A 24,805-nucleotide genomic window follows, 5' to 3' on the forward strand; every position below is an offset into this window, starting at 1 on the left:
AAGCCCTGAAGGACTCAGACAAAGTGAAAGAGGAAGTCAGTAGCCCCTTCCACTGCTGGGCTCCTTTCCCCCATTCATAAGCAGCCCAGAGCCGTGCACATAATGCACCGTCTCCTGTCCCAGTTCCACCTGACAGAAAGGAGCATGTTCCAGTGCCTATGGAGAGCAGGAATCAGCTCTGGAGCACCGCTGTGCTCCACACAGGGGCCTCTGCACTCCAGGGCCACAGGCCTTTCCTGTACATGCCAGGTGGACTCTGCCACAACTCCTGAGCGCTTCCTGTGTACCTGGCAACTCATCTCCAGTGAAAACTTTGAGGAAGACATGAAAGAATTGGGAGTGGGCTTTGCCCAAAGGAAAATGGGCTGTCTGACCAAACCTAAGGTGATAATCAGCATGCGCAGCAATGTGATGCCCATCAGAACTGACGGTGCCTTTAAAGTTACGGAGCTCTCCTTCAAACTGGGCCAAGAGTTTGAGGAAATCACCATAGATAACAGGAAAACCAAGAACATTGTGACTGTAGGCAACGATTCGATGAGTCATGCGCAGGTGTGGGATGCCAAAAAATCCACCTTGGATTGGCAGATGGTGTTAGAATACACGACGAATGATGTCACCTACAGTAGGGTCTATGAGCAAGTGGGATGAATTCCTCCGCCCTTGTGGACCAGATTGCTGTTGCCAATACACTTGATTCAGCAATATTTTTCGTTTTACTGTTTCATAAGACTTGAGTCTTGTACCATCATATTTCATGGCTATAATAGGGAAATGAGAACTCTGGTGAATAAAATGCTTCATGGGGGCCGGGTGGAGGGAGTGTACTCTGCCCAGTTTAGCTGGGGAATACTGTGCTAGTGTCAGATGAGCACAAGTGGATGAACCACAGGCTGATTCAAGAACTGACATGGTCTCCCACTGTCCTCTGGGCACTAGAGTGAATCAGAAATAGTATCAAGGGCTCCAGGTCAAACTCCACCTTCTCCCCAGACCTGGACCAGGAACAGCAGCTCGCAATGAGGAGGAAAATGTGCCTTTCAGACTAGCAGTTCTCTGGCTGGGGTTCAGACGGACAGGAGACGTCTGTGTGAAAAACCCTGAAGTCTCTTTAAGGGCTCAATACACCATCAAACCAGTTGTTTCTCCAGGTGCTTTGCTCTTCATTTGGTACTTGGGTGGGGGGGGCTGTCTGACTCAATCTCACACGGACACTTCATCAGGAAAATTCACTAGCCACAGTGTTCACTCACTTCTCTTTCTCCATTATTCAGCCCAATAGAACAGATTTTAAAGAGACCACAAGCAAAGCCAAACCTCCACAGTCGAGATGAGAGGGGCACCAAGCTATCGCCACAGGCAAGTGCAAATATGCACCCACAGCAAGTGTGACCAGCATGAGGCACTGCTAACATGCAAGGGAAACACGTCCCATGTAACTACAATAGGCCATGGAGGAGGGAATAGCCCTTCACTTCGCCTGCTGGGTATCTTCCTGTCTGCCTGCTATGACCTCAATGGCAGAAGCCTGCAAAGGGGACACGCAAACAGCAGCAAAGACAAAGAGAGCTGTGCTCCCCGGAACCCGTCAAACCGCTAATGGGTGAAATCCACCTGCTCACTGCAGCCTAGTTCCCTCTCAGGGATCATCTGAATCCCCAGGTGGGGAGGGCAGCAGCAGCTGAACTAGAGTCTGACAAAGACGGCGTATACTGCAGCAGCACAGTCTGCTTTCCACCCCAACAATGGGAGCAGCTGGGTTAAGTGGGGCTTGCCAATCCGCCCAGAGACGGAGTGTGGGCAAGACCCTGGCATACAGCACTTTCCTAGCTTGCTGCACAGCTATGGGTGGACAAACATCGCATTTTGAAGCAGTGGGTTTTGATCTCTTACCAGAGGAAGACAGCTTACAGGCGCCAAACACAACTTAGCCTGTTATATGAGGCAGAGAAGAGTCTGCAGTGCAGACAACCAGTGCAAGTATAAAAACAAAAAGCAGTCAAGTAGCACTTTTAAGACAAGCAAAATAGTTTATTAGGTGACCTTTCGTGGGACAGACCTGGTCTGAAGAAGTGGGTCTGTCCCACGAAAGCTCACCTAATAAACTATTTTGCTCGTCTTTAAAGTGCTACTTGACTGCTTTTTGTTTTGATAGCGTACAGACTAGCACGGCTTCCTCTCTGTTACAATCCAAGTATAGCTAGACCACAAGGCCCATCCTTCAGAAGCGAGAGAAGCCAGGCCTGCCACCTGAAAGGTGCACTTGGGCAGGGCTGAAAGTGGCCCAAGGCACAGCTCACCTGTACCTATGACTCAGACCAAATCTTCACTACAAATCCAAGTCCTGGGATTGCTCCTGCTCTTAGCGGAGATGCTTTGACCACACCAATAAAATCACTCCTTTCACCCAGGTGTTCAGAGGACATTTTAAGGTTGACAGAGTCCCTGCAGCCTCTGCAGGTAGCACTGCAGATGTGCAGGACTCCACATGGAGATTAAAGCCAAGCTCCTTGCCCTTAGAAGCTGGCACTTAGACACCAGGGACACAAGGAGAGCATGTTAAAGAGAAAAACACAAAATAACATTCCTTGCTGGAACTGCTCTGGGCAAGCAATGCAGACAGAGCTGTCATCTGGCCCCACCAGCCTGGAGCCCTGTCAGCTCTTACTGGGCAGACAGGGGAACCTGGGGTTTCAGTGCAGGTGACAATTTTTCAGCACCAGTCTGCTCTCTCTTCTAACCTAAGTGGCCAGAGGCAGGAGGGCAGGGTTCTGTTGAGCTAGGGTGTGCTCAGAGCTTTGGAATAGGCATGTTTACACTGGCATAGCAGATTAAATGCTATGTTAGGGTGACAATAAGTGCAGAGCTGAACACTCAACCAGAAATTGCCAGAGGAACTTGAATATGGCATGGGCCCTTTACTACATGTTTTTAATGGTATAACAGGCAGGCTAGAAAGGAGACTCTTCCCTGCAAAACCTTTATTTATCTCTGTGGAAGTATCAGGAAAGCTTTTGTCAGACTTCTTGGGCGGATGAAACACAGCCTGGGAGTACAGAGCCCTTATCACAGTGGTAAGGATGTTGAATATTTAGCAAAAAACATTGCTTCCATGTGATTGTTTTATTTGGGTTTAAAGAAAACATAGAGACTAAAATGCCTTCATTTTATTAGTGATGGCACTGCCCTACCAATTCTGCAGTCACCCCAGTCACTTCGAGGTGGGTACAAGAACTCCACTCAAGGTCAGAACAGGCCAAGACCACGACTGTGTGAGAGAGAGAGACCTCCTCCAGCCACTGAAGGCGGCAAAACGATCCCTAGTCTCTCCTCCCGCCAAAAAAATTGCCCTTGCAGGTCACCATTAATGCTGAATGCACTATTTAGGCATTCTTGGGGAGAGAATGTTCCCGCTTCCAAGCATGGCCATCTTTGTATTACATCTTTGTACAGCACTCAGCACAGCAGGGTTCTGGCCCAGCAGGGGGGTTACTAGGTACCATGATACTACAAATAATATTTGGGTGGGTATGTGATGACACTGGCTTAATTTCACTAACACTTCTTCTCTTACATAAGATGGAGAAAGCTACTGGGGGGTGGCTGTTCTAGATTTGATTTTAACAAACGGAGTAACTGGTTGAGAATTTGAAAGTGGAAAGCAGTTTGGTTGAAAGTGATCATAAACAATAAGTGTTCATGATTCTAAGGAATGGCAGGAAGTAGAACAGCAAAATAAAGAAAACAGATTTTAAGAAGGCAGACTTCAGTAAATCCACACGGTTGGTAAAGTCCAATGGGAAGCAAGACGAAGAGAGAGAATAATTGAAGAAAGTTGGGAGTTTTCAAAGAACTATTATTAAAGATGCAAGAGCAAGCTATTCCACTGTGCAGAAAAGACAGGCCATGTCTTTGGCATGAGACTACTCTAGCTTAACCAGGAGATGTTAAATGATACAAATATAAAAAGGGAGCCCTACAAAAAGTGGAAGATAGGTCAAATCACAAAGGATGAACATAAATAATTAGCAAAAGTATACAGGGACTAAATTAGAAAGGCCAAAGCACGAAACGAGCTCAAACTAGCTAAAGACAAAGGCTGTGTCTAGACTAGTCCCCAACTTTGAAGGGGGCATGGTAATTAGCGTGTTGGGAAATTACTAATGAAGTGCTGCGGTGCATATGCAGCACTTCATTAGGCTAAATCTCCCCCGCAGCAACTTCAAAGTGTGAAACTTTGAAGCGCTGGCTTGCTTGTAGCCACGGGTCAGCTGCAGGTACTTCAAAAGTGCCCGCACTACTTTGAAGTTGCTTTACTCCGCAAAATTACCTAATTACCATGCCCCCGTCGAAGTTAGGGGCTAGTTTAGATGCAGCCAAAGGGTAATAAGAAAACATTCTACAAAGGTACTAGAAACAAGAGGAAGACCAAGAATGGGTAAACCCATTGCTCAATTAAAAGTGAAAAACAGTCACAGAAAACATGGAAATGACAGAGGTGTTTAATGACTTCTTTGTTTCAGTTTTCACCAAAAAGGCTAGTGGTGACTGGACCCCTAGCACGATGAATGTTGGAGAAAATAAGATGGGTCCAGAAATTAAAATAGGAAAAGAACAAGTTAAAAAATTACAGAAAAGGTTGATATCTTCAAGTCACCAAGACCTGATGAAATGCATCCTAGATTGCACAAGATTGAAGCGCTATCTGAGCCATGAACTGTCATCTATGAAAAATAATGGAAGATGGGAGGGATTTCAAAAGACTGGAAAAGGGCAAATACAGTGCCCATTTATAAATGGGGAAATAAGGACGGTCCACGAAACTACAGACTAGTCAGCTTAACTTTTGTGCCAGGAAAGATAATGTAGCAAATAACTAACGAATCCATTTGAAAACACCTGGAAAATAATAAGGTGATAAGTAACAGCATGGATTTGTCAAGAACAAATCATGTCAAACTAAACTAATATCTTTCTTTGATGGAAAAAACAAGTCTTCTAGATAAAGGTGGAAAATGGTAGATGCAGTATAAATAAAACTTTAGTAAAGCATATGATACAGTCTTACATGATATTTTTTATAACAAACTAGGGAAATACAACCTAGATGGGGCTACTATAAGGTGGATGTATAACTGGTTGGACAACCATTCCCAGACAATAGTTATCAATAGTTCACAGTCATGCTGCAAGGGCAGAATGAATGAAATTCTGCAGGAGTCGGTTCTCCTCAATATCTTCATCCATGTTTTGCATAATGGCATAGAAAGTACACCAATAAAGTTTGCAGATTATACCAAGCTGGGAGCAGTTGCATATGCTTTGGAGGATTCAAAAGGACCTGGACAAACTGGAGAAATGGTCTGAAGTAACTGGGATGAAATTAAATATGGACAAATGCAAAGTACTCCACTTAGAAAGGAATAATCAGTTTCAGACCCACAAAATGGGAAGTGACTGTCTAGGAAGGAGCCCTGCAGAAAGGGATCTAAGGGTCAAAGTGGACCACAAGCTAAATTTGAGTCAATAGTGTGATACTGTTGCAAAAAAACCAAACATCATTCTGGGATGTATTAACAGTAGTGCTGTAAGGAAGACATGAAAAGTGATTCTTTCACTCTACTCTGGGCTGGTTAGGCCTCATTTGGAGAACTGTGTCCTGTTCTGGGGGCCAAATTGGAAGAAAGATCTGGACAAATTGGAGAAGGTCCAGAGAAGAGCAACAAGAATGATTAAAGATCTAGTGGGAAGACTGAAAGAACTGGGCTTGTTTAGCTTAGAAAAGAGAAGACTGAGAAGGGACATGATAACATCTTTCAAATACCTAGAAGGTTGTTACAAAGAGAAAAATTATACTATTATTAGAAATTAAAGAGAACAAGAAACAATGGGTTTAAATTGCAGCAAGGAAAGCTTAGGTTAGACATTAGGGAAAAATTTCTCACTGTCAGGGTCATTTAACACTGGAATAAGTTGCCTAGGGATGTTGTGGAATCTCTGCCACTGGGTATTTTTAAGAGCAGGTAAGACAAGAATTTGTCAGGGATGGAGTGGTGCTTGGTCCTGCCACGAGTGCAGGAGACTGGATTTGATGACCTCTAGAGGTTTCTTCCAGTTCTAGCATTCTATGAAATACAATCCAGCACAGTATCTTCTGAGGTGCAAACATGGATAATGTAATCAGGAAACTGGGAGAGACCGATAGTGGAAGGTGACTCTATGGTGACAGGTTGGGTGCAGAGCCTACTTATAACACAATGCCACCTGCACATTCACTTGCCAGAGAATTCCAAGGAAACTGGAGCAATATTAAAAATAAAGGGGGAGAGGAGGCAGGATAAATTGTAGGTGGCTGAATGGCACATAATTCACAGCAAATAATAAAAATGCTGTCCCTCACAGGGAAGGCTCAAATTGTAAATGCTTTGGGGCAGAGACAATGTCCTTTTTGTTCATCCAGGACCTACAACCATGGGGGCCTGGTTTTACAGTAATATCATAGAATCATAGAATGCTAGGACTGGAAGGAACCTTGAGAGGACACTGAGTCCAGCCCCCTGCCCTCATGGCAGGACCAAGTAGTGTCTAAACCATCCCTGATAGACACTTATCTAACCTGTTCTTAAATATCTCCAGAGATGGAAATTCCACAACCTCCCTAGGCAATTTATTCCACTGTTTGACCACCCCGACAGTTAGGAACTTTTTCCTAATGTACAACCTAAACCTCTCTTGCTGCAGTTTAAGTCCATTGCCTCTTGTTCTATCCTCAGAGGTCAAGAAGAACAAGTTCTCTCCCTCCTCATGACACCCTTTTAGATACTTGAAAACCGCTATCATGTCTCCCCTCAATCTTCTTTTTTTCCAAACTAAACAAGCCCACTTCTTTCAGCTTTTCTTCATAGGTCATTTTCTCTAGACCTTTGATCATTCTTGTTGCTCTGTTCTGGACCCTCTCCAATTTCTCCACATCTTTCTTGAACTGCGGTGTCCAGAACTGGACACAATACTCCAGCTGAGGCCTAACCAGCGCAGAGTAGAGCGGAAGAATGACTTCTCATGTCTTGTTCACAACACACCTGTTAATGCGTCCCAGAATCTTGTTTGCTTTATTTGCAACAGCATCACACTGTTGACTCATATTTAGCTTGTGGTCCACTATAACCCCTAGATCCTTTTCTGCCATACTGCTTCCTAGACAGTCTCTCCCCATTCTGTATGTGTGAAACTGATTGTTCCTTCCTAAGTGGAGCATTTTGCATTTGTCTTTATTAAACTTCATCCTGTTTACCTGAGACCATTTCTCCAATTTATCCAGATCATTTTGAATTATGACCCTATCCTCCAAAGCAGTTGCAACCCCTCCCAGCTTGGTATCATCTGCAAACTTAATAAGCGTACTCTCTATGCCAATATCTAAATCATCAATTAAGATATTGAACAGAACAAGTCCCAATACAGAGCCCCCTGGAACCCCACTTGTTATGCCTCTCCAGTAGGATTGAGAACCATTAATAACTACTCTCTGAGTATGGTTATCCAGCCAATTTTGCACTCACATTACAGTAGCCCCATCTAAGTTGTATTTGCCTAGTTTATTGATAAGAATATCACGCAAGACCATATCAAATGCCTTACTAAATGCCTTATTATAGAATTCTAGGGCTGGAAGGGACCTCAGGAGAACATGTGGTACTGCCCCCTGCCCGAAGGAGGATAAATCCCAAGTAAGTCATCCTAGCCATGAGTATGTCAAGCTGGGACTTATAAACCTGTAGTGATGGAGATTCCAACACCTCTCTTGGTAACACACTCCAGTGCTTCACCATCCTCATGGTCAAACAGTTTTTCCTAATATCCAACCTACACCGCCCCCTCTGTAACTTCAGACCATTGCTCCTTGTTCTGCCACCTGTCACCACTAAGAACAGCCTCTCTCCATCCTCTTTAGAGCCCAAATCTCTCAGTCATTCCTCATAGGTCATGTGCTCCAGCCCCTTAATCATTTTCGTTGCCCTCCGCTGAACCCTCTCCAATGCGTCCATATCCTTTCTACATTGGGGGACCCAGAACTGGACACAAAATTCCAGATATAGCCTCACCAGTGCAGAGTAGAGGGAATGATATGACAGAATACTTGGACAAAAAGAGTGAGCCGGGAGCCCTGTCTATACAAGGGAGGCTTTCAAAGAGTTACAAAGACGTTGCCATGTTAGTTTGTATCTTCATAAAACAAAAGAGCAGGCATGTAGCACTTTAAAGACTAACAAGCTAATTTATTAGGTGATGAGCTTTCATGGGGTACACCCACTTCTTCCCTTTCGCTGCAACCACTGCAGCTCCAGCAGTGCTAGCAACATTGGGATCCCTAGTGTAGATGGGTTGTAGTGTTTTTAAACACCAGGTTCCATACACCTCTTCAAAGCATATTTAACTGAGAGTGTTAAATTACTCTGTGTATACCATGCAGCGGTTGTGCCAACACTACTGTACGAATGTGAAACCTGGACAACACACAAGCATCATTAGAAGGCACCTGAAATATATCATCAACGCTGTCTCAGGAGAACCCTAAATATCTCCAAGGAGGATAAGTGCTTGAACTCTAGCCTCCAGTAAGAGTCAAACAGGATCAACACTGAAGCCATTATCATTTATCAACAACGCTGTCGTCGGGCAGGTCATGTGGTTTGGATGTCTGATCAGTGCCTCCCAAAACAGATTCTGTTTTCTGAAGTGGAGGAAGGACAGAGCATCATGAGGGGCCAGAGAAAGTGATATGAGGACATGCTGAAGGCACACATGAAAAAGATCAGCATCTGTGTCTACCGTGGGCAGAACAAGTGTAGACGGCCCAAGACTATCACCAGTGGAGAGCTGTAATCCGTGAGGCGATTGCACAATTTGAGAGGTCTCGTCACAGTGCAGATGAGGAGTGGTGAAGAAGAAAACAGTGTCAAAAACTGCCCCCACACCCCTTCAAAAGCTACCAACACCTGCCCCTTCACTGATAAGACCTGTGGCTCCAGAATCAAGCTGGTCAGCCTTCAATGGACTCACAAATAGAAGGGTGACATGAAGACGTTCTACTCAGTATTGAGTGACTGCCAAGAAGAAGAAAATCAGCCAGATGCTGGCTGTTACAAGTCCACCCCTGCCAAGACCCTCTTGGTAAACTGAAAACAGCTTCCTGAGTCTCTGAGCATCCACATCTCTTATATATTTTTAAAAACCATTTCAGAAGCCTTCAAACACCACACTTAGCTAGTTCATGCAACCCAGTGTTTCTTTTACTTGAACACTTGTCCACTGGATTCTGCAGCCACCTGGCACATATGATAGAGGGGGAGATATAACAGAGGTATTTAAAATCGTGACTGGTGTGGAGAAAATAAATAAGGAATTGTTATTTACTCCTCACAACACAAGAACTAGGGGTCACCAAAGGAAATTAATCAGCAGCAGGTTTAAAACAAACAATAGGAAATATTTTTTCACACAACACACAGTTAACCTATGGAACTCCTTGCTGGAGAATGTTGTGAAGATCAAGACTATAGCAGAGTTTAAAAAAGAACTAGATAAATTCATGGGGGACAGGTCCATCGATGGCTGTTAGCCAGGATGGGCGTGGACAGTGTCCCTGGCCTCTATCTGCAAGAGTCTGGAAATGTGCAACTTGGAATTGATCACTCGATGACTTCCTGTTCTGTTCATTCCCTCTGGGGTACCCGGCAGTGGCCACTGTTTGAAGACAGGATATTGGGGTTGATGGGCCTATGGTCTGACCCAGTATGGATGTTCTTATATTCCCTAGTGAGACAATCCTCTCTTAGGAGTACAAACTGCCTTTTATGTGTGCCCAGGGTCCAGCACAGCAAGCCCTAAACATGCTAGGGCAGTCTGAGCCCCACCAAATACAAACAAGTTATGAAATATATTAAATACACACAAGTCTGTGAACATTTCCATTACACAAACTTTTATTGGGAGTCACCCCCAAACATGGCCCCCATCTACACTAAAATTTACAACTGTGCTAATTAGCACCATCCATGACCAAAAATGTAAGTGCAGGCATACAAAAATATATGTTACCCAGAGCCTCTGTTCAGTTCCACAGAAAAGGCAAAACTCAAAACAGACATGTCATGCATGGGGAGAGCATACGGCTCGGGCATACTAGGAAATGCAATATGCTGGCCAAGTGCAGCTGACTGGCACACGTGAGCTCCCAGTGTAGGCTGGCTCCACGAAAGGGTTCTCTGAAACCACAGGCCTTCCTTCCCACAAAATCTGTTGATAGTGCAGCTCAGGGCACTAGAATGTCTACCTCTGCAAAAATACAATGGCACCACAGCTGTTACATTTCATGCTTCCACTCCTGATGTTGCCAGAAGGGAGTTTTGCCCGTGAAATTGGCTGTACAACACAGCTGCAAACTCACAGGCTGGTCCAATTTCAAGTGTCATGGGAAGATGTATCAGGCCTCAGATCTTTGACAACACTAAGGAAATTGTACTAAAACGTCCCACTGGTGCTCCCATTGCTCCATCTCCACCAGAAGCAGAACAATGGCAGCCTTGGCAGAATCACACCATCAGCCATGCAGTCTGTTGAGGACATGAGTTCAGCAGAGACAGAATTTCTTCTGTCCCAGTTTCCTCTGAAAGGCCACATAATTTTTCCAGCCTCCCCATCTCCCAGCACAGTTCCATGAGAAATCACAAAGACCTCCTGATGTTTTCACTTTCACATACAAAAAGGCTGAAGATATTTTACTCCAATTCTGTAAGCATCTCAGCATCCCCAAAAGCCTTGACAATTCCAGCCTACTAGTGAAGGATTCATATCTTCAAGCATTTGGCAAAAGGGGAACAAGATGGGTGAGGTAAAAGTGTATCTTTAACTGGATAAACTTAGCTCTTCTCTTTTGGGTACCAGCAAGATGGCTATAGTATTTTAAAAGCCATTCGATAAAGTGCCTTGAAAAACCCTACTTGAAAATATAAACACCAACCAGCCTGTCACAGAGATGGAGGAGGAGTCAAAGCCTGAGCACAGAGACTAGGAAAACCTTCGTAACTGTCAGGGTGGTGAATTACTGGAATAAGTTGCCTGGGGTGGTTATAGAACCTCCACCTTTGGAGATATTTAAGAAGAGGTCAGATAAATCTCTAGCAGAGATGATAAAGATGGTGCTTGATCCTGCCATGAGGGCAGGGGGCTGGACCTGGAAGGGACCTAAAAAGGTCATCAGTTCTAGTCTTCTATCATTCTATGAAAAGCCAATAATCAAACATCACCTTACTAAGCAGAGAGGGTACAGCAGGGAACAGAATTGGAATTAATTTCCTATTTTTACGCCTTTGTTAATACTCTGGAATTGGCCCTCTGCCTGCTCCGTGCACGTGCCCCACCACTTGATGGGACAAGCACAGGGCGGCAGTGGTGGCTCCGGCCATGGTGTGCAACAGCTAGCACTGCTCCAGGCAGGGCACCAGCCATGGTGCCCAGCACACCTTGAGCCGTGGGATCTGGTGCATCTCCAGCAACTGTGGGGCCCAGGGCATCCAGCACCGCTCATGCAGCCTGGTAGTGCCAGAATGGCAATGGCTCTAGAGAGCTGCCAGCAGTAGGTATGTGTGTGTGCACGCGCGCCTGGCTCTGGTGCCTGTGGTGACCCTGAAATTCCTATTGGACACCACTGCTCGGAAGATGGGAGCAAACAGCACATTAATAACATTCATGAAAGGAGTTAAATGAAGAGGAGCTGTACACACTACTGAGGATGAGAAACAAGGTAAACAGATATGTGCTGTGTCCACAAGAGGAAGTGTTACTTAGAAATTCCAGCTGGTGGGGAGAGTCTTGCTTTGTTCATGACCCTTGGCATCCAGATGCATTTTACCAAGGTTTTAGTTTGGACTAAGGACTGCAAACCTGACTGGTGCGGTGGTAAAACCCCATCTGGCTCCAAGAGCTTTCTGTACAACAGGGTCTGCCAGGAGTTGTGTAATGTAAGCAAGACACTGACAGAATAAAGAGATTTCATCGGAACAAAAGCAGCTAGTCCAGCTGGTTACAAAGAATCCAAAGCCCAGCTCCTCACTGATTGTAGATTTTAAGGGCAGAAGGGATTATCAGATCCTCTAGTCTCTGGTTTCCCAAACTGGGGGGCGTGCCCCCAGGCGGGGCATGAAGAAATTCTGAGGAGGGGGGCATGAGACGACCCACCCTCCCATCTTTCCCCCCACCTGAAGAAAAATCCAGCCTTTGCTTCTGGCTCTCAGCCCCTGCCATTTTACATGGGTGATTAGGCACAGCTGCTATAAAAAGTGGGCAGCCATCAAAGACCCACATGGAGCTAGCTGCATCCTGCAAAGGTGAGTGTGTATGAGTTGGGGAGAAGGATGGCGTTAGATGGGGGACTGGGGGTGCCTGGCTTGAGGGAGGGGGATGGTGTCAGAGTGGGGGGCTGGTGGTGCCTGGCTTTGGGGGGAGGGGAGGGGCTCACGTGTGTCAGACAGCCAGCTTGTGGGGCTTGAGTGGCTGGCCCCAGCATCATGGGACTCGGGCAGCTTGGGCTAGCAGGTGGGTGGTTGGCTCCAGCATCACAGGGCTCAGGTGGGTGGGCAGGCAGCTGGCCCTGGCAGCAGGGGGCTCAGGTGGCTGGCACATGGGTGGTTGACCCTGGCGGTTTGGGGCTGGGGCGGGTGGTTGGTCCACAGCAGGGTTGGGTAGCTGGTGGATAGGCAGCTGGCCCCAGCAACGCTGGGCCCCAGCAGCTGGTGGGCAGGCACGTGATTGGCCCCAGAGGCACAGGGCTCAGACGGGTGGCTCTGGCAGTACAGGGCTCAGGTAGATGGGCAGCTAGCACAGAGCTCACGCAGGTGGGGCTGCATCAAGCACCCGGAAAGAGCTAAGGAAAACTATTTCTTCTTATTTTTAAATTTTAAATAACCTTTTTATAACAAGTTTTTGAGTTTATTTTAAGCTACGAATTGAATTTTTTGTTAAAAGGGGAGCTGGATTACGGTAAAGAAGAGGTGGGGGGGCATGAGGGTTTCTCAAAAATCAAAAGGGGCTCATGATGCAAAAAAAGTTTGGGAACCACTGCTCTAGTTGGACCTTCAGCATGACACAAGCCCCAGACTCTGACACAATTACCTCTGTACTGAGCCCAGTAACTTATGTTTGGCTAAAGAATGTTCCAGAACAGCAGACAGTCTAGGGATGAGGACAGCAAGCGAATTCATTCCTGTCCTTGCTGGTTTGTCCTCGTGCTAATTCTCTGTCGCCCTCTGAAACATGCACAGAAGAGTGAAACACGGCAGCAGGGAGAGGTAAGGCGCTGACAGGGAGGAGGGCGAGGAGGCTGCAGAGTGACGTGACCAATGAAAGGCCAGTACCGTGTGGGGCTACTAAAGGAATCGCACCGCACAGCAGGGAAAGGATTCTCGCTCGTGCCTCTTCCCCGGGAGAGCGCAGCCCCGGCCCGTCGATGCCAGTGGGCAGTCCCTGTCCCTGTCCCTGTCCCTGTCCCTGTCCCTCTCGGCACCGGCACCGGCACCGCCCGGACACACGGTGCTTTGTGCTGGTCCCGCATTACCAGGCGGATGCTGAGCGCTTGGCGGGGAGCTCGACGTGAGCCAGGGCCGCCCCGGGCAGGGGCAGGAAGTGTGCAGGGGGCGCTCGGGCCCGGGACGCCCCGCTAGCGCTGCAGGGCGGCGCGGGCGGGGAGGGGGTTCCGCGCACAACGAAGCGACTCTGGGGCTACGGCCCGTCCAGGGGGGGAGCGGGGGGGAACTGGGAGCGGCTCGGCTCGGCTCGGCTCGGCGCTAGCGGGCCCTGTCCCGGCCGGGGGGAGGCGGCGCGGGCCCTGTCGCGCCCACCGCCAAACCCGCCCCGCCCCAGGGGCTCCCCCGGGCCCGGGCCCGGGCCCGCGCTCACCTCCATGGACACCCGCCAGCCCTGCATGGCGCTGAAGCCGAAGTGCAGCGGGCGCGGCCCGGCCCCGGCGCCGTCCCCCGAGCTCTTCACCGTGTTGGGCTGGGACAGGTAGGCGCCCATGGTGCGGCGGCCTCCGCCGGGGGCCCGGGAGGGGCGGGCGCGAGCGGGGCGCGGGCGGGCGGCGAGGGAAACAGGCGGAACCAGCCACCACGGAGTCACTGACCGGAACCAGAGCGGCCGGAAGCGACCGCCATAGAGAGGCGAGTGAGAGAGCGCGGCCGGAAGTGCCAGCCATAGAGTCGGGGGGGAATGGGAAAGAGCGCGGCCAGGGCGACCAGTGGCGCAGGCTGCCGGTTCCCGGGGGCGGTGTCCGCCGTGCAGGCCCCGCGGACGCTGGCTGAGCCGCGCGCCCCTGCTGCGGGGGCGGGGCGCGGCTGGGCGCCCCCGCCTCGACTGGCTGCAGGGCCGGGCTCTCGGGCTCCTGTCCGCGGGCGGGGCTGCAGCCGGCTCCGGCTCCGGCTCCGGCTCCCGCTGGGCTCTCGGCGCGCGAGCGGGACGTGTGCTCGGAGCGCAGAGCCGCGTTGGCCTGGCGCCCCGCACAGCAGCAGCGCTGCCGCGCCTGGGTGGGAGACAGGCCCTCCCCCTCCCCCGGCGCGGGCACGGTGCGCACCTCTTCGGCCCACAGTTAGCGGCCTGTGCGTGGCCAAGGGCCAGGGCTCCTCCCCCGGGATGTGGCCACCCAATGCCCTGCGCCTCTGCCCCGCCCGCGCCAGCAGGCGGAAGGAGGGAGTGGAAAAGATTAGGGCGAGGGCAGAGGAAGCAGCTGCTCTGTCCAGCAAAAATAGCTGGAGGACTCACGGGGCAGGCTGCATGTTGGGCTTTGTGGCTCTACAAGGCTCTTCCACGTCACTCTTATCTTGGGACAGAACACCTAACGGACTCCAGGAGTACCCCAGCCCTTCGATCTCAGTGGACCTTCCCCACGTTATCTGAGGTCTTACTCCTTTCCGTTTTCTTCGCAGGCCCTGTTTGAAAGTTTGACAGACCGTGCTGGGTGATGGTTTTCTGAGTGTGGCCTAGCCATCCCCACCTCCTTCGCTTGATTTCAGTGTCCGTTGGTGCTTGTCCTGCTCTCTTCCAAAGCTCCTCATCTGTGATAAAGTCCTGCCATCTGATGTGAAGGATTTACCTCAGGCATCTATTTATGAATGTCTGTAGCTTGTGATTTGAAGACATTTTAGTTTGCCAGGTCTTGCATCCACACAAGAGCACACTCTTCACATTTGTGTTGAAGAGCCACAGTTTCATCTTCACAGATATTTTGTGAACTCCATATAGGACAAAAAGTCTTGATGTAGCTGTTGCTTTCCGTATCCTGGAATTGATAGCCTCTGCTCATCATACTCCCCAAATAGGTGAATTGCTCCACATCTTCCAGGTCATCTTCTCCCAGCGTGATGGTATTGTTGGAGATCTCTGTTAAGGCGGAGGTTAAATATGTAAAATTTAAAAATGAATTCCAATTCAGATGTTTTCAACTGTAATCTTGTGGTAAAATTCTTTTAAAGCCACTACTGAATGGGTTAGACAGTTCATGATCCAGAGAACATTGGTCTGTGTTTGGTTCACACCTGGTTAATTCTGGCACATGGGAGAAAATCCTAGTCCGTAGATTCAATAAAAGGCTAATAAATTTCCCAAACTAGAGGGAGTTCCCAAAGTGTGCATAACAGTATAACCATTATGGTTTCTCCCTAGGCATATTAAGACACCAAAGCTCTTCTGCAGCCAGAATAAAGAGCAGCAGCTATTAACTATGAAGCTACGAGTCACATACTCACATTGCATCTATAGCGGCAACGAAGGGTCCTGTGGCACCTTATAGACTAACAGAAAAGTTTAGAGCATGAGCTTTTGTGAGTTAACTCACTTCTTCAGATGCTGGTCCTGGAAATCTGAAGAAGTGAGTTAACTCACGAAAGCTCATGCTCTAAACTTTTCTGTTAGTCTATGAGGTGCCACAGGACCCTTCGTTGCTGCTACAGATCCAGACTAACACGGCTACCCCTCTGATAATTGCATCTATAGTTCAGTACAATAACATCACATCAGTCTGTTAAAAAGAAGACCACATCCTGATGCTAGTCACTGTTGAACAGATTTCAAGATGGGTAAAGAAAGCTAACAGCATTTTGTCTGGCAAGCAATGACTTATCAATAGCTGAGGTTGTGGAATCACCATTCTATGATGATTGTCTTCATTTATCTACTGTTTTCTGTATAATCTCTGTCTGGTTTGTAATTGCTCATGTCTGTTGTATAATTCCTTTTGTTAGGTGTAAATCAGTTAAGGTGGTGGGTTATGATTGGTTAGTAAAATTGTACTAAAATAATTGGTCAAGGTATAGCTAAGCAGGACTCAAGTTTCACTACTTAAACTGGGGTCCAAGAATGAAAATAGAGGAAGAACAGAACACCAATCAGGAGGGAAAGGTAAGAACATCAAGCAGGAAAGATGGAAGAAGGAACACCTTAAGGAGGACTCACCCTCCAAGAGCCTGAGGTGCAGCAACCAGCATTGAGAGAGTGACTTTGTTTGTCCCAACAGGGGATGTCTTATCAGGACTGGTGAGCATGATACTGTGTGCTTAGCATGTATTCTGTTTTCTTGGTAAGTGTAAATAAAGAGAGAATAAGAATGTTACTATGTAAGGCTTTTTCAGTGGTACAGATCCTGCATACATGTAGGGAATTATGCCCTGAGCCCTAGGAATGGGGTAAGGGTGGGAGTTTAAATTAACAGGGTCACACGTTGAGCCCTATGGATTGGATAAAGGGGGGGGTGTGTCCCTGAGTGTGGAAGGGATAAAGAAATTTGTGCAGGTAACAAGCGGGCATGAGACCTGATGAGTTAGAGATTTCTCATGAAAGGGGAAAAGCTTTCATGTGTCCCTACGTGCTTCCAGGCTTTCATGTATCAGAAAAACAAACAAATTTAAAAAGAGGGGTGGGGCAGGAAATGGCACATGCCCAGCAGATCATATTTAAGATGAGACTAAAAGTCTCTTGGGCCTGGTCTACACTAGGAATTAGGTGAAACTTAACTGGCTTAGGTCGGTTTTCTAAGCAATCAGTTCACACTACAGGAGGATCCTAAGGTTGATTTCTGTACCTCTGTTTTTCCCAAGGAGTAATGCTAAAATTGACCTTGCATGGTCGACTTTGGGGTTGCGCAGACAGAGCGCTGTAAAATTCAATGTTCTCGGTGTAGAGGTGTCCCAGTGTGACCCTTCTGGCCACGTCTTTCAGCTCAGCTGCTCTCCACGTGTGCAGAAAATGGCCTGGGAAAGTTTGAATTTCATTTCTTGTTTGGCCAGTGTGGCAAGCAGAGCAGGGTGCACACTTCAGCAGCACATCTGGCCACAAATTCCCAGGGTCATTGATGAACTCCAGCATGGAGTGTGCAGGAGATCCAGGACCTCATTGCTGTGAGGGGGGATGAAACTGTTCTGGCAGAACTACAAAGCAGCAAAAGAAATGCAGACATCTATGCCAAGATCTTACAGGGCATGGTACAAAAGGGGTACACCCGGGATGCCCAGCAATGCCATGTGTAAATAAAGGAGCTCAGGCGAGCATACCAGAAGACAAAGGAAGCAAATGGACATTCTGAGTTTGTCGCAAATACGCCACTTGTATGAGCAGCTGCGTGGGATTCTAAGTGGCGAAGGAAAACTTCCATTGTCCCATCAGAGCGGGGAGAAGCAGCATGTGGCAACTGTGAGAGGCACACAGCCCTGACAGCACACGCTGCTCTGCCATGCTTTGGCCCAACTCCTCCCAGGGCTCCTGGGAAATGGAATCTTTCACTGTCCCAGCCAAAGGTGGTGGCCAGGGAGCACGTGGTGACCGTGAGAGGCAGATACACATCTCCAAGAAGGAAAGCATAAGCTGCACTGTCATGTCTGCTTCCCCTCTCTTCCACGGGCCTCTTGGGGAGGGAGAACTCTCAATGCCCCAGCTATGCACGGGGGGGAAGCACACAGTGATTGCCTACACCACAGCCCCAAACGCGACAATCCCCGATTATGCCATGGCACATCAGGTGGCTGAGCTATGTGCCTTTGTCCACATGCACAACTACTTACAATGTACAGACAATTTATACCTCCAAGTCAGCAGCACTGCTATTGGCACCCTCTTGGGTTCACAATATGCCAACATTTTTATGACTGATTTGGAACATTTCCTCAGCTCCTGTCCCTTAGCACCCCCCTTTACTTATGCCCCACTGACAATATCTTCATTATATGAACCCATAATAAGGAGACCCCAGAAAAATTCCACAGGCATTTTAACAATTTCTACCCAATCTCAGCCTGGACCATTCCATACAAGAGATCCATTTCCTGGACACTAAAGTACAAATCAATGATGGTCCCATAAACACTCTATACCAGAAAACCCACTGACCACTACTCACCTACTTTGCTTCCAGTTTCTATCCAACACACATCACACAATCCATTGTTGATAGCCAAGCCCTAAGATTCAAGTGTATCTGTTACAATCCCACTGATAGAGACAAAAACCTACAAGGTTGTTATCAAGCATTCTTAAAACTTAATTACCCACCCAAGGAAGTAAAAAAAACCAGATTGACAAAGCCAGATGGTACCCAGAAATCACCTACTTCATGATAGGCCTAACAAAGAAAATAATAGAATACCAATTGTCATCACCTATAACCCTCATCTTAAACCCCTCCAGCGCATAACTGACAACCTACAACCTGCTCTGGAACATGATCTCTCACTCTCTCAGGCCTTGGGTGAGGTGGCCAGTCCTCTCCTGCAGACAGCCGCTCAACCTCAAAAAAAAATACTCACCAACAGCCACACATCATACCACAGAAACACTAATCCACAAACCTATCCCTGCAGTAATTCCTGTTGACAACTGTGTCCACATATATACGTGTCACCATCACAGGACTTAACCACATCAGCCACGCTATCTGGGCTCATATAACTGCACATCCACTAGAATAATATATGCCATCATGTGCCAGCAATGTCCCTCTGCCATGCACATTGGACAAACTGGACAATCTCTGTGCCAAAGTATGAATGAACATAAATCTGACTCAGGAATTGGAATACACATAAACCTGTAGGGGAACACCTTAACCTTCCTGGACATTCAGTAAAGGATTTAAAAGTAGCCATTTTTCTACAAAAGAGTTTTACCACAATGTTACAGAGGGAGACATCTGAACTGGAATTCATCTGCAAATTTGACAGCTTTAACCTTGGTCTGAATAGGGTTGGTCTGAACTATCCTATGCATTATGAGGGCAATTTCCCCAACTTTGATATTTACAGGAATGGGACATATTTGACTTCATTTGTTTCATCAATTGATCCTATTAAGGGAACCCCCTTTTTCCCCCTCTCCTTCCCTGCTATATAAACCCTGGATTCTATTTTCTACTCCATCTAAGGAAGTGGGTCTTACCCCAAAAATCTCGTGACCTAATAAATTTATTAGTCTGTAAGGTGCCAAAGGACTTCTTGTTATTTGTGAAGTTACAAACTAACACGGCTACCCCTCTGAGATTATTAATTTGAAAAGGTACAGGAAAGAGCAACCAAAATTATTAGGGATATGGAACAGCTTCCATGCAAGGAGAGATTAATAAAGTTGGAATTTTTCAGATTGGAAAATTGATGACGAAGTTGGGGGATATGATGGAGGTCTATAAAATCATTCTTGTGGTAGAGAAAGTAAATTAGGAAGTGTTATTTACTGCTTTCCATAAACACAAGACCTAGGGACTCACCAATTGAAATTAATAGGCAGCAAGTTTTAAAAACAAAGTATTTTTTCACACAACTAACAGTCAACCTGTCACATGCTGTTAGAGGGTGCTGTGAAGAGCAAGACTATCACAGTGTTCAGAAAAAAAATGGATAAGTTCACGGCCGGTAGGTCCATCAATGGCTATTAGGTAGAATGGGCAGGGCTGATGTCCCTGGCCTGTTTGACAGCAGCTGAAAAGGGGTGGTAGGGGATGGATCACTTGATGACTCTCTGTTCTGGTCATTCCCCAGGGGGCCACTGTCAGAAGACAGGACACTGGGCTAGATGGACCTTCGGTCTGACCAAGTGTGGCCACTCTCATGATCGTAGGGTGCTTTTCCCACTTAAGGCGCCAGCCCTGAATTTGCTCACACTGAGGCTCACTAAATAACCCGTAGGTAGGAGAGTGGTAGAAAAATAACAGAATGGTGTTTTCTTTTGTTATACTGGAATAGTAACCATGCTAGGCTGTGTTTTCGCACTGTGAGGAAAGTTGCTCTATGATGAGCACAACTGTTACCAGAATAGTCTGACCTCACACCGAAAATAGTAGGTCATGTTAGGTTTGGGCAAACCATGCTTTTAAATTGTGTTGGCATATTGGGATGACCAATAGGTCCAAAGCATGTAACCAAAAAAGATGAGATCATGGAAAAGAAGAGTTGTTGTGTTAAGCAGACACTCTTTAAAACACCAACATTCTCTTTTTAAAGGTTTGAGCTAAAGTAATAGAAATAAAGCATGGTTAACTGCAGTAAATACTTAACAATATAAGAAAGTCCTTCACCTGGCTTTAGCTAAGGTTCAAAAATTGATAATGATATAATTTTATGTTAAAAGTACAAATATAAACTCTTTAAGGGTCTCTTGCTAATAACTGCCTGAGCAAATTAGAACTGACCAATCTGAGCGTAAATATCTCCAGCTTTAGCCCCTTTCTAAGTATCTTGCTCAAATGATTACAGTTTTCTGTTTGGTTTGGTCGTGGTACATGGCTGTCTATTTAGGAGTTTTAGGCATGTTTAACTGAATTGCATATACACCATTTAACCTTTGGATTTAACAAAGGAATTTATAGCTCAAAAAGTGACATGGTACCATTTTGCATAAATAAGAACTCCAAAAGGAGGCAGGAGCCCCAAAGAGCAGCAGGGAGGAGAGTTGAGTCCAGGTAGTAAGTGCATGGCTTTTTTCAGCCTACTATAGGGAAGAGAAATGTGTTCATGAGCAGCCAGATTGAGATTTATACATTCTAAAGCAGGGCCTTTCCTAGTGGCAAGCCCTGTCCTCAAACCCCCCCTCTTCCTTCCCCCCACTGGGCTCACTCCGCCACTTCCCCCAAGCCCTGCCCCTGGCTCCATTGTCAACTCTTGCTGTCATGGCTCCACCTCATCCTACTCCCATTGCATGCTTTCCCTGAAGTCCCTGCCCCCAAACTACATGACCCATGGCCTGGTGCAGGGTGGCAGCGGGGATCACCCCCCACCAAACTCAATGCAGTGTCAGGAGCTGGGGCGTCCCAGCGGCCCGCTCCACTCCACCACTCATCTCCTGACAGATGAGCTCTGCTTCACTACTGCAGCAGGAAGCAGAGAACCTTGGCCTCAGTCTTCTCCCCTGAGCCCTGCATTTCACAGGGAGTGGAGTGGGCTGGATCGCTCCACTTGCTGATGTGGCAGTGAAGTAGAACACAGCAGGCTGGGAGATGGGTGAGGAAGCAGAGCATGCTGTTTGTGGCACTCCACTTCCCAGGACTCCTGTTGCCACAGTGTGTGTGTGGGGCGGGGGGCAGGCGAGAGGGACCCAGGCTGCAGCCCTATGCCTGACTCTGTAGGTAATACTCCAGGCTGCCCTAGGCTCCACAGGTCTCATCCTTTGGATTGTTGAAGTGGCGATTGCAGGGCTTGGAGAAGCCTCCCCAAACCATCCTATGAATGGGCTAGGTCTGTCCTAAAGCCACAAGGGATCATTGTGATTATCTAGTCCAGAGGCCTGCAACCGAAATAGTGAGAAGAGACATTTTTTCATACTCGGTTACAAAATAAATACTTCAGGAGCTGCAATGCATGTGAATACAAGACAGTCCTTGATAAATTACATCAAACTCACTTTTTGTCACTCCTATTTTAAGAGCAGCACACACACATCGATTTGTACCAGTTAGGCTGTGTCTACACTAGCCAAAAACTTTGAAATGGCCATTTCGAAGTTTACTAATGAAGCACTGAAATACATATTCAGCGCCTCATTAGCATGCGGGTGGCCGCAGCACTTTGAAATTGACGTGGCTCACCGCCGTGCGGCTCATCCCGACAGGGCTCCTTTTCGAAAGCACCCTGCCTACTTCAAAGTCCCCTTATTCCCATCTGCTCATAGGAATAAGGGGACTTTGAAGTAGGCGGGGTCCTTTCAAAAAGGAGCCCCGTCGGGATGAGCCGCATGGCAGCGAGCCGCGTCAATTTCGAAGTGCCGCGGCCACCCGCATGCTAATGAGGCGCTGAATATGTATTTCAGCGCTTCATTAGTAAACTTCGAAATGGCCATTTACATGGCCATTTCGAAGTTTGGGGCTAGTGTAGACATAGCCTTAGAAAGTTAAGTTACCCATCCCCAGGCTTACCTGCCTCAGCCCCCAAATCCACCCCACCCCCAGGCTTTACCTCCCATTCCATAAACCTGTGCCACATCGCCAGGTTTAACCCTTCTCAGCCCCAAACCGCACCCCATCCCCAGGCTTAGCCCCTCTCAGCCCCAAACCGCACCCCATCCCCAGGTTTAACATGCCTCAGTGTGCACAGCTCCTCCATGGCCACTGCCTCCCACAACCTCCTCCTCCTCAGTGGAGCTGTGCCACTTCAGCAGGGGTAGGCTCAGCAGCCCATGCCCCCAGCTCTCCTGCTGGCTTAGCGCTGCTGTGGCTCTCTTCTCCAGGGCTCCCTGCTGCAGCAGACTGCTGCTCACAAACAGGGATGAACTAGTAGAAGAAATAGAACGGGAAGGGAACCTGGGCTGCAGCGACCATGAGATTGTAGATTTCAGGATCCGGACAAAAGGAAGAAGGGTGAGCAGTAACATACAGATCCTTGATTTTAGAAGAGCAGACTTTGACTACCTGAGAGACTGGAAGAGCAGGATCAGTTGGGAAATGAAGATGAAGGGGAAAAGAGTTGAAGAGAACTGGAAGTATTTTAAAGAAGTCTTACTGAAGGCACAGGAACAAACAGTCCTGCTGCGTAGTAAGAAATGCAAACATGGTAGGCAACCAGCTTGGCTTAACAAGGAAATCCTTTGTTAGCTTAAATTCAAAAAGGGTGCATACAACAAATGGAAACATGGACAGTTGACTAAGGAGGATTATAAACGTACGGCTGGAGAATGCCGGGCAGTAATCAGGAAAGCGAAAGCACAGCTGGAACTGTGACTGGCAAGGGATGTGAAGAGTAACAAGAAGGGTTTCTACAGGCATGTTAACAATAAACAGGTTATTAGAGAAGGTGTGCAGCCATTACTGGATGAGGGAGGTAACCTAGTGAAAGATGATGCAGGAAAAGTTGAAGTACTCAATGCTTTTTTTGCCCCAGTCTTCACGGACAAAGTCAACTTCCACGTGATGGTCGTAGATGATGCAGTATGGGAAGGTGGAGGGCAGCCATCTGTGGGGAAGCAACAACTTCTGAGCTATCTAGAAAAACCAGATGTGCACAAGTCCATGGGTCTGGATTTAATGCACCCCAGGGTACTGAGGGAATTGGCAGAGGTCATTGCTGAACCTTTGGCCATTATAAGACTCTTGGAGATCAGGGGAGATACTGGATCACTGGAAGAAGGCAAATGTAGTGCCCATCTGTAAAAAAGGAAAGAAGGACAATCCAGGGAACTATAGACCCGTCAGCCTTACCTCAATCCCTGGGAAAATAATGGAGGGAATTCTCAGGGAATCCATTTTCAAGCACTTGGAAGAGGGGAAAGTGATCAAAAGTAGCCAACATGGATTCACCAGGAGAAAGTCCTGCCTGACCAATGTGATTAGCTCCTGTGACGAGGTAACAAGCTCTGTGGACATGGGGAAATCAGTGGATGTGATATACCTTGACTTCAGCAAGGCTTTTGATATGGTCTCCCACAACATTGTTGCCCATAAGTTAAGGAAATATGGATTGGATCCTTGGACTATAAGATGGATAGAAAGCTGGCTTGATGGTCAGGCCCAATGGGTAGTGGGCAATGGCTCAATGACTGGATGGCCGTCTGTTTCAAGTGGAGTGCCGCAAGGCTTGGTTGTGGGGCCGGTGTTATTCAACATCTTTATTAATGACCTGGATGAGGGACTGGATTGCACCCTCAGCAAGTTTGCGGATGAGACAAAACTAGGGGAAGAGGTAGATACGTTGGAGGATAGAGAGAGAATCCAGAGCGACCTGGATAAATTGGAGGACTGGGCCAAAAGAAATCTGAGGCGGATAAATAAGGAGAGGTGTAGAGTCCTGCACCTGGGGCGGAAGAATCCTAAACATTGTTACAGGCTGGGGACTGACTGGCTCAGAAGCAGTATGATGGAAAGGAACCTAGGGGTTATGGTGGATGAAAGGCTGGATATGAGTAAACAGTGTGCCCTTGTAGCCAAGAAGGCTAAGGGCATACTGGGGTGCATTAGGAGAAGGATTTCAAGCAGAGCTAGAGAAGTAGTTATTCCTCTTTATTCGGCACTGGTGAGGCCACATCTGGAATATTGTGTCCAGTTTTGGGCCCCTCAGTATAAAAAGGATGTGGATTTGCTGGAGCAGGTTGAGCAAAGGGCAACAAAAATGATTAAGGGTCTGGAGCACAAGACCTATGAGGAGAGGCTGAGGGATTTGGGCTTGTTTAGTTTACAGAAGAGAAGACTGAGGGGTGATTTAATAGCAGCCTTCAACTTCCTGAAGGGGAGCTCTAAAGAGGAGGGTGAGAAACTGTTCTCAGTGGTGTCAGATGGCAGAACAAGGAGCAATGG

The 24,805-nt window shown here is 47.5% G+C and overlaps 1 protein-coding gene across 1 annotated transcript in view; it reads right to left on the bottom strand.

Moving 5' to 3' along the window:
• PPM1G (protein phosphatase, Mg2+/Mn2+ dependent 1G) overlaps nucleotides 1–14,188 on the bottom strand; it is a 53,454-nt gene extending 39,266 nt beyond the window's left edge. The window contains exon 1 of the mRNA XM_074991597.1: nucleotides 13,954–14,188. Coding sequence (XP_074847698.1) covers nucleotides 13,954–14,073 — 120 coding nt within the window. The 5' untranslated portion in view covers nucleotides 14,074–14,188. The remainder of the gene's footprint in view (nucleotides 1–13,953) is intronic.
• Between the last annotated feature and the right edge of the window lie 10,617 nt (nucleotides 14,189–24,805).

Source organism: Carettochelys insculpta, chromosome 3, assembly GCF_033958435.1.
Source record: "Carettochelys insculpta isolate YL-2023 chromosome 3, ASM3395843v1, whole genome shotgun sequence".
In the NCBI taxonomy this organism is placed as follows: Eukaryota; Metazoa; Chordata; order Testudines; family Carettochelyidae; genus Carettochelys; species Carettochelys insculpta.